General features: G+C 47.1%; 1 protein-coding gene across 1 annotated transcript in view; it reads right to left on the bottom strand.

The window, feature by feature from the left end:
* Positions 1-8,065, bottom strand: part of LVRN (laeverin) — a 38,817-nt gene extending 30,752 nt beyond the window's left edge. The window contains exons 1-2 of the mRNA XM_075136201.1: positions 7,458-8,065; positions 336-478 (exon numbers count right to left, since the gene is read on the bottom strand). Of these exons, the coding sequence (XP_074992302.1) occupies positions 336-478; positions 7,458-8,065 (751 nt within the window). The remainder of the gene's footprint in view (positions 1-335; positions 479-7,457) is intronic.
* Positions 8,066-14,145: the final 6,080 nt, after the last annotated feature.

The raw sequence follows: 14,145 nt of genomic DNA, 5'->3' as shown, positions 1-14,145 counted from the left end.
GAGCTGCCGTTCTATTTTAAGCAGATGTCACGCAGTACGACAGACACACTGACTAAACCGTCAGGACTCAGCCAGGAATCAAAACTCTGCAGCCTCCAGCAACCAGAGGAGAGAACATCGCAACTGACAAAACTATGGAATTATTGCCATCAGAGGCATTAATTATGAATAACTGTCTCCAAATTTTTAAATTCATAGGTACAGATTTTCTGGCATTTTCAAGGCATTAGCCACAGACAACAGAACGCTGTTGATATAGTCTGTTCAGACAAATTACACCCTTTTTTAAAGTAATTTAGGGGGGGGAAAAAAAACAAGTCTCCTTGTTTACCTACCAATAGCAGGCATGTTGGAAAGAGCCACATAGCTTGGGTCATGGACAATTCTGATATTAAATGTGGCCTTCATGGCAGGTTCATCAAAACATGGATAAACTGTCCTGGCATACGTTGGTTCCAGTTGGGAGGCAATCAGCATACTGTATTAAAAATACAAGTTAAGATTAATCCAGCATGCTACAGCTGATCAAAACCAATATATAGTGCATAAAAACACCAAATCAGAAAAATCAAGAAATTAATCACATAGATATACAGATTGGAAAAGGTTTGGTTATTATTTAAAGCTATGATTAAATCCCCATGCCCAACAGACTGTTCAGTTTGCACACTTCTAGAGAAAAGCAGTCTTTTTTAATGAGGTCTTTTTTTTTCCCCTCACAGAGCTTTTCCAGGCATCATATTTTAAATATTTGAGCTTTTCCAGTTTGCTTATTAAGACAGAGTTGATTCAGGTTTGATTCAGGTTTTGCATTCAGTTGATTCAGGCCAGTGCTCAAAAGTGATACAATGCCCAACTTTAATTTCGTAATTAGAATCTCTCTGCACACCTGCTTCTCTCTCTAATGCATGCACTCTTATTTTAACTGTACCTTTTAATAAAAAATTGTAATAACCGTTAGGTGACCGCGCATACATGCACTTGCACACTTCTGTCAAACTACATAGAGAAGAACTCCAGTGAAAGCAGCACCAGTCCTGCCTCAAGGCACTGGCAAGCCCTTCAAGAGGATCCTTTTCTATGTTATGCTATGGAGCGTTGCCTCATTTAGGGCAGGTGTCTGTGACACACTGGCTGGGTCCAAAAGATAAATCACCGTGTCCCGTGGCCAAAGTTTCAAGAAAGAGCTGTACATGTTAGGGCATCTTTACCAGGAATTAGAAAAATACGCATGCAGTGGTTCTCAAAGCTCCCTACCTGTCAGCCAAGTAAGTTGCCAGCAGCTGGGCATACAAGAATGGCAAGATCTCTTGTGTCAGTGACCTCGGAACTATCACAGGGCGAGTATTTTTCAGCTGCAGTTGGGGTATTCCCTAACAGTGTATTCACACCAGGTTCACAAAGGCTTATGCTTAGCACAGAGACAAGCCAGGGGCCATCAGGACAGTACCCATACATTAAGTAACACTATGTAACGAGTCAGATCTACCACACAAGCACCGCATGACAGCGCCTGATGGAGATCTGTAGCACTGAACCATGTCCAAAACCTAAGGTTGCATGTTTTAAGATTCCCTTTTCCTGGTACCTGAAATGAATGGTCTACCTTTCCACTGATAACTCACATCACTTTGCAGAAGACAGACTGCATTGTGTACAGTTCAGCCCAAGGAACAGAGTCATTAGCTTCCTGCTTCCACTGACAAAACTCAGCGATGCTTTCCACCCAGCTCCCAAGGCCAGCCTTCCAGGAGTCCTTGTCTTTTGAAAGATGTTTGGCTGCTGCTGTTTTAATAGCTGTGCTGCCTAACCCTGCTCAAAGCCGATCTAATCAACCAAGTGCTGAAAGCATCAGCAGCTCTTCTATACTGTGTCACCCTCGTTGCTGATGCTGGGGAACTGAGTTAATATCAACAGGACAACTATGTAAAAGCACTGTACTCTCAAAACATGGTACATTTTGCATTTAACAGACATATCTAGTGCTGTACCATAACACAACTTACGACATTTGAAAGAACCCATGCTGAACACATGTTGATGGACAGTGACTCTTGGGGCCACGACGTCTATTTTGAAGTGAGGATTAGCTTCAGAGAGAGCAGCACAACGTATTTGAACATCTCGCCTGTCAATGCAGGAAGATTTTCTTTATGGCCCTGATTCACTGCAGAGTCAAGTGTGTGCTGTGCCAGCCACCAGCTGCCTTGCTGAATGCAGCTGAAGCTCCACTTGAGACAGAATTATCACCTCCTCCCCTCCTTTATCCTGTCCAATGACAGAAAGTGACTTAACCCTCTGCCAGGGTTGCACAGGAGCAGCAAAAGTGACAGGCCGCTTCATCGAGGGAATCAATCACCGAAAATACTCTAACCTCCTCCTTCCCATGCAGCACAGTATGCTTTTGTGCATTCAGTTGTGCAACCGGTCACAAGCTGGTTCTAGGAAACACTGAGCTACCCCAAATTCCCCCGCACCAGTGCAATTACTGCCTCAGGAGACTCTGTACCAGCAGAAACTGATGCAGACACTTAGCAAATTTGCCCACAATAAATTCTTGTTCAAGAATACAAACTAGCATATATTGGGCAAAAACATCATGATAAAAAAGAAATATGAGGATGGATTAAATGTTATTTTTCAGCAGGTCTCCAAATAAAAAAGAAAAATGGGAATATTTCATGCACGTTACACAAATAACTGGTGTTTCAAACACACATTACCTCATATCATTTGTCAGAATGAGTCATTGTTGGGGCTTTTTTCTTGTTTTTTTATTTTTTTTAAAGTGAAGGCATTAGCATGAACTGAATTACTAGCAAACTTTTTTCCACACTGCAATATTATCACAGAACAAACTACCCAAAAGGAAATCAATTTTTTAAAAAGCCTAACATTGCCTAAGCAGACAAATAAATTCCTCTCTTAAGCCTACAGTTTTGTGAACAGATTTCATTTTTTTTTTCATAAGTATCATATAATGCCTCCTTCCTCTAGTGAAACAAAATCAAAGCCACAATACTTTTAAATAATGAAAAACAAAGAGATAACAGGATCTCTTAGCCTAAATCTTTGGCAATTTATACTACACAAGTGTCTAAAAACAAGAAAAGGAAAATGAAGAATGCATCATGTATAGTACATGAACGCGTACTGGATGCTGTTTCACTTCATAAAAAAACAGCATCATTGTAGAAGAAATGTTTTATGCTGATGCAAAAAAGGTTATTCTTCTAAAAATGCCTTAAAATAATGTTATTTGTAATACTGATAGCATAATGGGGTTTTGTGTTAACATCTTTTATATCTGATTTCTCCCACTTTAAAAATATGTAAGAATTAAACCGTAAAACAAACTCTGAGGTGGCTCAAAGTAAGGGAGTTTTATAGTGAGCAGAATCTGTTTCTGTGAAACAGCTGTCCCCAACACTCGGTCCCTCTTTCAGGTGAACGGTGCTGAATACTAACGTGCAGCCCAAGAAAACACCAAACCTGTTATTTGCTCTGATTTCTGTCCCATGTCTTTGATGGTCTTACCCACAGATTCATATAAAACAGAGCTAAGAAGAACTTCAGATCCCCTGCTCTGAGGCACAATTAACTGCACCAATTCTGTTCTAATCGCCTTTGCCCTCATTCTAGCAATTGGTGCAGAAGCAACTGATAAAAATCAGCGCAAATATTGTGTTCGATTACATTTGGGGATGCCTGTTAATACCAGCCCTACCCAGTCAAGTATTTTATAGAAGTTCCATAGGACATGTGCAGAGTGGCTACCAAGCAAAATTCTCAAAGGATTTTTAAACACTGACGTGAACAGTGACATACAGCCTGCACTTTATGGTACACTCCACAGGGATCCTCTAACCCTGTCGTAGTATACATGGGCTCATTCACAGCAGTGCAAGACCTGTGTGCAGAATGATGCTTACAACAAACCTCCTGCATTGTGTATGTTTGAGCCAGTGCTGATGGAGAAGAAGGGCAAAAGTGGTTTCTGTATCTTTCTGCCTACCCAGATCCTGGCATGGACTCTCCCACCTATATGCAGAACACAGATTCCCCATTTCAACAGGAAAGCCTTCAAATACTTAGTGCTGGTGAAATGGGAGCATCCTCCTTTTTTACTTCCTTTGCTCCTGCAAGCACTGCAGACATGGGCTGTGCACTATCCGTAAAGTGTGCTCCCATTTTTCAGAGCTTTATTTTGTATGTAAGACTGGATCAGGTGGGTAGTACAAATTGTCAACAACAATAAAAACATATGCAGTCATCAATGATCAAACTGATAAGAAACCGTTTCTGTGTTGGAAATTCCGTGAAGTTTGGGCTTTGATTTATTCTGTTTTCCACAGAGGTGAGGTTAGCACTTCTGTAAATAGCTGTCTCTGTGAACAGCTTTCCCACACCACCTTGCCCATGTGCTCCAGCTTCAACTGGGAGAGAGGACAGGGAACAGTACTTTGTGTCAACTAGCTAACTCTACCAACCTGCCAGGAGCAATGTGGATATCTGACCACAAAAAAAGCTGGTGCAAAAGCCAGATGGAACAAACATTTCAGGGACTTCACTTCTCTTCAGAATCTAGCCGTTTATTGAAAGCTTGCCGTTCTCTGCTTAAACTGTTCTGAAATGAGAGGTCTCTAGTGGTTCCACAAGCACAAATTACAAAAACCACTAAGACTTCTAGTGCATGCAAGAAACACAGGAGTCTGCGCGACGGTAGATAAACAGCACATTGTCTGCTACAGCTGGTGGTTTAAGTTAGGTGCCAAAGCCAGAAGCCTATGCAGGAATCAGACCCTGAAGGTCTGCCGGAGCCAGGTACAAGTCACTTTAGAAGAGCTACAAGACAGTCTGCTGGAGATCGTGGTTTCCTCGCAGCACAATAATGGGCTTTGTACTGACAGCTGAAGGGCACTGAATGTTTTTAAATCACTCCTGATGTATATAATCCATTAGAATCCAACTTTTTCCGTCAGTGACAGCTTGCTAGAGCTTACAATATCCCTCAAAACACACCTCCTCCAAAAAAAAAGGAAGGCAAAACCCCTTCTGTGTAACTGGACCCCATCAGATTAGGAAACGGCTGGTAACATGATGACTTTATTCTTAGTGAAGGAAAAAATAACAAGATACTATTGCATGCTCTCAATTCAGAGAAAGCCTTTTTAAAGCAGAAAAGATATGCAAAATCCATTCAAGAATATCAGGAATGTGGGCAGGAACAAGTAACCAAAACAATATGTATCTGCAATCAGTGGATTTCCTTTGATTTATTTCAGTGACTGAACACCACTGGCATCTCTAACCAGACTGTTGTCTCACATTTCATTAGTGCTTTGTGACGAACTAAGAATGAAATGGACCAATTGTCATAAATCCTCTAAACAATTGGAAATTGAACTATACACATTATTTTAATGATTTTAAAACATTTTTTTCTTATTTTCTACTGTGGCGGCACAGCTGACAATAGCTTTTTTTCTTCGGATCCTCTGAATTTTACACAGTCTGAATCAAAAAATGTCATAATCTAATTCAGTGTTTCTTAGATAGGACTTGATTGAATTAATACAGCATCAGAAAGCACACTGATACAATATTAAGTAATTAAGTGCTTGTTCCTTTTTACTTATTTGGATTTTTTAAAAATTATGTAAATTAAGCAGTGTTCTAGACTTTCCTTAACTCAAAAGTTTCACAAATAATCCTGTGAGTGACAATCAGTGAATGAAGAAATAGCAACTGAAGAAAAACAGAACATATTTCCTAAAAATACTTATTTCCATACTGCATTTTTCTCTAAGGCTAATCAACTTATCTCCTTTTTCTTAAAAAGTCTGCATAACTTAAATTTTCCAGATGTGGCAGACAATGGTAACAGTAAAGATTTACACAAGAGTTGGCAGCTGAAAAGCTAACTCTTTGTTGCAGAAAAACCACACAGTCCTCCTCCATTTCAGTAAAAACTATTAACTTTATTTTGTGGTTTCTTATTATTACTACTCATACAGGGACTTGCATGTACGGATCTTGCAGGTAACTGAATATTACCTGCTTGCACAAGAAGTGTATGAACTGCTGAGATAGAGTTTATTGTGGTGGACTCATCGATAGGCTGGGAGCCAAAAACACTTGAATTTTAACTCTAGTTTTTCTTTTGACTCACTGATTGCTGATCCTCAGAATTCACTACATCTTTAATTATTAAAAATTAAATAGCTTTAAAATAAGCAATTTATCTGCCTCTCCTTTAAACACCTATTTTGAGAAACTTGTCTTCCACTGGAACTATTTAAATCAAATCTTAAGCTTTTCTTTAGCAAGAAAAAACTAGCAAGTTTCACATCCAGAAGTTTACAATGCAATTCACCTTGAGAAGATTCCGAATAAAAAAATAAGCAAGCATTATTTTGAGGGTGAAAATATGTTTTAGATGATTGACTGCTTGATAAGCTCACACTGCCGCAGTACTGATTTTGCAGTTCAAAAGAAAAAAAAAAAGGAAAGCATCTTAACAGCACTCACTAAGGAAATCATTGGTTGTTTGATGACAGCCAAACAACTTCATGTGCAATAGCACCTACAAAGTCCAACTGTCTAAAGCAGCCACCCATCCTACTCCACCATACTTCTGAAACTGCGTGTGGTCAACGTCTCTAAACTCGTGCCCAAATACACATCCGAAATCCTGGGTTCTAGATAAAGACATGCTCCCCACAGACCCAGGTAGAGGCGGTGAGCGGTCAGTGCTACAGACGTGTGGGGCCAGGATGAAGAGTCTGAGCCGGACTGCAGCTCTCAGGAACTGGGCATCGGTATAGTCTGACCCCTCGCTACCAAGGACACAGAAGGAGAGACTTGAAATTGTCCAGAAAACGTTGCTTGACCAGTTGACATAGACTCTTTCCTCTGCCAAAGACACATCTCTGTTTGACAGACCGTCAGGAAGCCCTCCCAGACTAACTCTGGGGCAGCAGCTCCTCACCAGCCTGTGCAAACAAGGAGCTCTTTGCAAACCATCTCAGCACGAGCCGGTGGTGTGGATCAAGTCAGCTGCTGAAGGAAAACCGGGGCAACCTAGCTGGTGCTCTCTGGAGAGGAGGGCGACCATCGTGGAGCACCAACCTGAGTTTCTGACAAGTTATCTTTGCAGCCTGTGATGCACACCCGGAGAAAGGCTGCGGATGGGCAAAGCGGCTGCCCCGCCCTAGGCAGCCCCGCCGTGCACAGCAGCCATCTCTCGCCACCCAAGGCAGCGAGCTGATCCCGCAAGTGCCGTCCATCCCTGGTACCGCCTGAAATACCGTCTGCGGAGACGCGCGGAGACGCAGCCAGCGCCCGGAGCTGCGTCCGACGCCTCCGCGCCACGGGTGACCCCGCCGGCGCCCGGGGGACCTCCGGTGCCGTCGGCGGAGGGGCGCGGGGTGCCCGGGGCGGCCGCCGCCGCCTACCTGCTGCGTCCCTGGTCGGTGTAGCGGGTGAGGAAGAGCCCGTCGAGGTCCTCCTCCAGCCGGCCCTGGAAGCCCAGCTGCAGCACGTAGCGGCGCCCGGCCCGCAGCCAGCCGCGCAGCTCCAGCACCGCCACCTCGCCCGCCGCCTCCTGCCGCAGCCCCGCCACCTCCACGGCGGCGCCCGGCTCGGGCAATGGACCGCGTACGGCGGCGTCCCCGAGGCTCCGCAGCCCGGAGCTGTGCAGCACCGCCGCGTTCGTGTCCTGCCGGCACCGCACCGTGATGTTCACCCGCCCGCTGAAGGCGAAGGGCCCCGCCTGGCCCGGCCGCACCCGCGGCCACAGCTCCAGGTCGTAGTGGAGCGGCAGGAGGTGCCGAGGCAGGCGGCGGCCGGAGCTGGCGGCGGGAGCGGGCCTCGGCGGGGCGGCGGGGCCGCCGGCGGCGGGCGAGGGGGGCGGCGGCGGCGGCGGCGGCGGCGCCTCCTGCCGGCAGCGCCCGTAGAGGGCGGCGAGCGCCAGCAGCGCGGCCAGCAGCGCCAGCAGCAGCGCGGCCAGCAGGGCGGCGGCCCTGCGCCCCACGTACAGCCCGCGGCCGCCGCGGGGACCCATCCCCGCCGCTCTGCGCCGCCGGCGGCCCGCGCTGCCCGGTACTTACGGGGCGGCGGCGCGGGGGAGTGAGCGCGTCTGAGGGCGGGACGCGCCGCGCCGGGCCGGGCCGGGCTAGGGGAGCGGGGTCCCCCCCTCCCAGGGAAGCCGCTCCCGGGGGACTGCTCCGGCGGCGCGGGCAGCCCGGGGACCCCCGGCCACCTCGCGGGGAGCGGGGCGCGGCAGGCGGAGGCAGCGGGGCGGCGGGGGGCTGAAGCAAGCAGCCTGCGGGGGAGACGCGACGGCAGGCAGCGGAGCAGCGGCTCGTAAAGCCCGAGGGGCGCAGCCGGCGGCGAGGGTGGGCGATGATGCTGGATGGAGTCCGTGCCCGAGGGCCGCCGAGGATGACTGATAACGGCAGTGCCCGGACAGACGGCACCGCCCGGACAGACGGCGTTGCACAGACGGGAGGGCCCGGGCCGCCCCCGGCTCGCCCGGGCGAGGCTGGACGCAGGGAGGCGGCTCGGGGCTAACGAAAGCCCCGGTACCCCGGGCCGGAGCCGGCGGCTCCCCGCGCCCCAGCGGGAACGGTGGCCGGAAAAAGAAAAAAAAAACAAACCCCAAAATATTCGTACTTTTTCACCACCGTAAGGAATGGTGACGGAAAGGATAAGAAAATGGGGGTTCACTGCTTCAAGTGTACAGAGTGTTGTGGGTAAAGCAGATCGGCTCTTGAGGGAAATCTACATGATAAAAGATTTGGGAGAAAGACATTGAGTCTGAAAAATTTTTGGTATGTAGAAAAAGCACGACCAAAGTGGGTATGATAAATCGTCCTCGTTCAGAGCCTCACTTCCCTGTGTAGTTCAGTTGAGGCTATAAACATCAGCGCGCTGTACATACGTAGTTAACCCCGTTACAATCAATAGGATTAATCCCATGTTCCCAGTTAAACACATACTTAAAGGGTTTGCCGAGTTGAGGCCGGATTGCCAGCGAGATTGCAAAATTAAACCTTTGTCACCTTGTAAAACTTGCCTGTTGGATTTGCTCAGTTGCAGCTCCTCCTTTAAATCACAGTAAGCCATGCATTAACAGGAGCAGTAGCCAGGAACAGCGGCCCTTGCATGCCATTGCCTCGGACACCTTTCAGTCTGGATTACAAGCGGCTTTTCCCCCACCTTTTTTTTTAATTCACTTCCCCCCTCCCCCCCGCCCCGTTTTGAACCCAAGTCAATTCCCTTGGGCTTGCAGTTCGCACAGCATCCACCCTCAACACTGAACAGCTCTGTTTGCAGAATCGAGGCGTTGGGGTTAGGTATTGCAGTCTGTTTTGTCGCCAGAGTTAAAGCTAAGCCGGCTAAAGTAAATTCACCTCAGTGACCTAACACTGAAGGTTATCCCTCCTGCTAATTTATTTGCTAATTGAGAGAGATACCTTTTCCATGGTCCTATAGAGAATACAGCTATTGCTTTCCTCATGCTGGGCACAGCAGGGCTGGCTGCTACAGGTCTAGGGAATAGCTCGGAGCCACTGAACAAAGAAAGTTTCTGGTTCCAGCAGAAGAGCGTAATTTGTTGTTTGCCTGTTGCTTGAAGGGTGCAGGGGATCCCCTCTGCCAGCCTGTCCCGCTGGTTGCGGGCTCTCCCATTCTTCTCGCCTCATCTGCCGCCTGCCCCCATGCCTTTGCTGCTGTTACCCATTAGCTTCCCAACAGGCTGTCTTCTGGCACTGGCCCATCTTCTGCTATTTTCTTGCACACAGTTTGACTTGTATGTTTCTGTTTCTGTGCTTCTTTTCTCATTTTGTTCTCATTTACTTCTTCCCCACCCACACCCTGGGACCTGTTTCTGTTTCTCCAGTTCAGGCCTTTGTACTCTTTCCACCCAACCCAACATCCTTTCACCCTTCTGTCCTTGCACATGCCTCACATACCTTTACTCTTCATCTTGCACATCAGCAGCTTCTCCCTTTTCTCCTAGTGTGTTTTGCAACACCCATTCTATTGCTCTCATATTAAGACTTTACAATAATCTCCAACATACTTCTTGGAGGTCGCTGGACCTGCAGCCACACAGCAGCCCTGAACTAACTGCCCTCAGACAAGTATGACCCGCTGCATGTCACTTCAAAGATTTCACGGAAAATGTTTTCAAGTGTTTAGGAAAGTATCTTTTCCCTCTTATTGTCACTGTAAGTTTGGGAAGCAGTTTGACGTGCCTGTTCACAGAACCACTCCATCCCGTGGGAGTGCTGACGCACTATAGAGACTGGGGAGGATGAATGATCAAGAGCTCCCAGAACGATCAGGAAAGAAAAGACAGTGCTGCAAAGAAGGAGGTGATGGGAAGAAGAAATCACAGAAGTACACCAGCCCACACACTGTAGAAAATTATGGAGGATTTCAATGCCCTGCTTTCCAAATGTTTTTTATACACCCTTGACATTGTTCAGTAGAACCATGCTCATCCATTCACCCCCTCAAAACAAGGCACAGGCCAAATCAAAACTGTGAGACATTTCATTCCACGTCTGTGAAAACAAGACCCCACAGGAAAATTGCCCTTCTTAATGGTGCAGGATACGTTTTAAAGTTTACAGTTCGTATCCATAAAATGTACTTTATTTTCTCTTGTTTTCAGTGGAGAATTCAAACCTGCTCCTTTCCTCAATTAACACACAATAAAAACACAACAGTTATGACTTACAATAAATATTTTAAGAAGTGTTGTTTAACTACCTTTTCCTCTCAAATAATTTATGACAAAGTGACTGACGGGTGAAGTCTTTTACCAGCCCACAACTGTGGATTCCCCTCCTGGTGGGAACACACACACTCACATGTTTGCAATGGGAAAATACTTTGCATGCAATACAAAACGTGTGAGTAGCTTCCGTTGCAAATATTACGGTTCACTATCCTGCTGAATTTATTTGCGGAGTTAAGATGTCTGAACGACATGTTTCTGAAGCCGAAGGTGCTGGGCCAGGACAGGCACTCTGGCCACAGCATGTTAGGCACAGTCTTTTGTTCAGGCCATAGCTCAGCCCAAATCCTGACCTTGAACGGAAACAGGAGGCTTCTATTTAAGTCAGCAGAAGCCTCTAGTACACATCTGAAGATAGAAACAAATCACCTGTTATAAAAGAAGTCAGACAGCTCTGTCACTCTGAAGGACACCAAAGCATCTGACAAACTTCACTATCTTGTTCCATGTGCCATGCTCACTAGCTGTTCAAAGTCCCATTGGTGTCCACTGAATTTTAAACAACAGAAAAAGGTCACATGTGACAGTATGGGACCTACTATCCGTTAAGGTGCAGTAAGGTAAACAACATGTTTCATGTGGCAGCTGGCCAGGAAATTTGACGTGAAATTTCAATCAGCAAAATATGACAATGACCCATCCTTAGAATTCATCAAGATTTTCAGGTTAATAGTATTGTTTTCATTAGAAATACTGTGGTATCATCATAAATCATATATACTGAATGCTAAGAAAAAGGATAATCACGTGTTTAAGCAAAGTCAAATAATTGTTAGGCTGAAAGATCATAGAATCATAGAATCATTAAGGTTGGAAAAGACCTCTAAGATCATCGAGTCCAACCGTCAATCCAACACTACCATGCCCACTAAATCATGTCCCTAAGCGCCTCATCTACACGTCTTTTAAATACTTCCAGGGATGGTGACTCAACCACTTCCCTGGGCAGCCTGTTCCAAGGCCTGACCACTCTTTCAGTAAAGAAATTTCTCCTAATGTTCAATCTAAACCTCCCTTGGCACAACTTGAGGCCATTTCCTCTCGTCCTATCGCTAGTTACTTGGGAGAAGAGACCAACACCCACCTCACTACAACCTCCTTTCAGGTAGCCGTAGAGCACGATAAGGTCTCCCCTGAGCCTCCTCTTCTCCAGACTAAACAGTCCCAGTTCCCTCAGCCGCTCCTCATAAGACTTGTGCTCCAGGCCCTTCACCAGCTTCGTTGCCCTTCTCTGGACACGCTCCAACACCTCAATGTCCTTCTTGTAGTGAGGGGCCCAAAACTGAACACAGGATTCAAGGTGCGGCCTCACCAGTGCCGACTACAGGGGCATGATCACCTCCCTACTCCTGCTGGCCACACTATTTCTGATACAGGCCAGGATGCCGTTGGCCTTCTTGGCCACCTGGGCACACTGCCGCCTCATGTCCAGCCAGCTGTCGACCAGCACCCCCAGGTCCTTTTCCTCTGGGCAGCTTTCCAGCCACTCTTCCCCAAGCCTGTAGCGTTGCATGGGGTGGTTGTGGCCGAAGTGCAGGACCCGGCACTTGGCCTTGTTGAACCTCATACAGTTGGCCTCAGCCCATTGATCCAGCCTGTCCAGGTCCCTCTGCAGAGCCTTCCCACCCTCGAGCAGATCAACACTCCCGCCCAACTTGGTGTCATCTGCAAACTTACTGAGGGAGCACTCGATCCCCTCATCCAGATCGTTGATAAAGATATTGAACAGGACCGGCCTCAGTACTGAGCCCTGGGGAACACCGCTCGTGACCGGCCGCCAACTGGATTTAACTCCGTTCAGCACAACTCTCCGGGCTTGGCCGTCCAGCCAGTTCTTTACCCAGCGAAGAGTGCACTTGTCTAAGCCGTGAGCCGCCAGCTTCTCTAGGAGAATGCTGTGGGAGACAGTGTCAAAGGCTTTACTGAAGTCCAGGCAGACCACATCCACAGCCTTTCCCTCATCCACTAGGCAGGTCACCTGGTCATAGAAGGAGATCAGGTTGGTCAAACAGGACCTGTCTTCCGTGAACCCGTGCTGGCTGGCCCTGATCCCCTGGTTGTCCCGGACATGGCTCGTGAGTGCCCTCAAAACGAACCGCTCCATGATCTTCCCTGGCACCGAGGTCAGGCTGACCGGCCTGTAGTTCCCCGGATCCTCCTTCCGGCCCTTCTTATAGATGGGCGTTACATTGGCAAGCCTCCAGTCGTCCAGGACCTCCCCAGTTAACCAGGACTGCTGGTAAATGATGGAGGGCGGCTTGGCAAGCTCCTCCGCCAGCTCCCTCAGTACCCTCGGGCAGATCCCATCCGGCCCCATAGACTTGTGAGCGTCCAGGTGGCGTAGCAGGTCGTTAACTGCTTCCTCTTGGATTATGGGGGGTTTATCCTGCTTGCTGTCCCTGTCTTCCAGCTCAGGGGGCTGAGTACCCTGAGGATAACTGCTCTGACTACTAAAGACTGAGGCAAAGAAGGCGTTCAGTACCTCAGCCTTATCCTCGTCCTTGGTGGCAACATTCCCCCCCGGCATCCAATAAAGGATGGAGGTGATTCCCTAAATCACATTATTAGTGATTTGTTCAACCTAATTTGAGAAGTTCTGAGTGATGGCATGTATGGCAATTCCAGCAGTGGGAGTTGGGGGTGATCAGCACTCCTGAAACTTTGTTTTTGACAGAACTGTAGATCTTGTTTGCTCTTCAGGTTTTGGGGAGGTGCCTCATTTTTTCTGTATTTACAAAGTCAGACCAATGCTCCTTCTAAGCATGAGGGATCCATGTGCACCACCTACGTTCATGAAATCCCTATTTTTTTTTTTAACTTGGTCTGCTCATTTTATCCACTGTAATTTGATCTGCATCATTTATTCTCCTTCTTAAATAGAGCCAATAATATATCAGAACTGAAAATGTAATGCCGGGAAGTATCTGTTGCAGGAGCTATTCCATAGGAGATGCTGAAGTTGCAGTCTTTTACTATTGCTCTGAAGGTCTGATTTAGTGGATATTTCAGGTTTCCCAGCCATCTGAAGTAAGAAGTCTGAGGTATAGGTGGGCATACACAGTTAGCATAGCTGCTACATAAGCCAAGCATGAGCAGTTGAGGACCATAACTTCTTACTGGACTTACAAAGTCCTCAGCTTTCCTGCAGGCTCATGATGAATACTTTATGTCGTCCTTCATGGAGTACGTGTCTTCAATATTAAAGTCAACACAGGTCATACTAGTTACCAAGTAATTGGAATCAGACTTGAAAGAATGAGGTTTCCTTTCCCTAATAACAAAAAAAACCCCACCACCAAAACCTCTGTTTCAATGTTTCTATCCTGAAGAGATTT

The sequence above is a fragment of the Calonectris borealis genome, chromosome Z, assembly GCF_964195595.1.
Source record: "Calonectris borealis chromosome Z, bCalBor7.hap1.2, whole genome shotgun sequence".
Lineage (NCBI taxonomy): Eukaryota > Metazoa > Chordata > Aves > Procellariiformes > Procellariidae > Calonectris > Calonectris borealis.
This window is presented reverse-complemented; position numbering and strand designations above follow the sequence as displayed.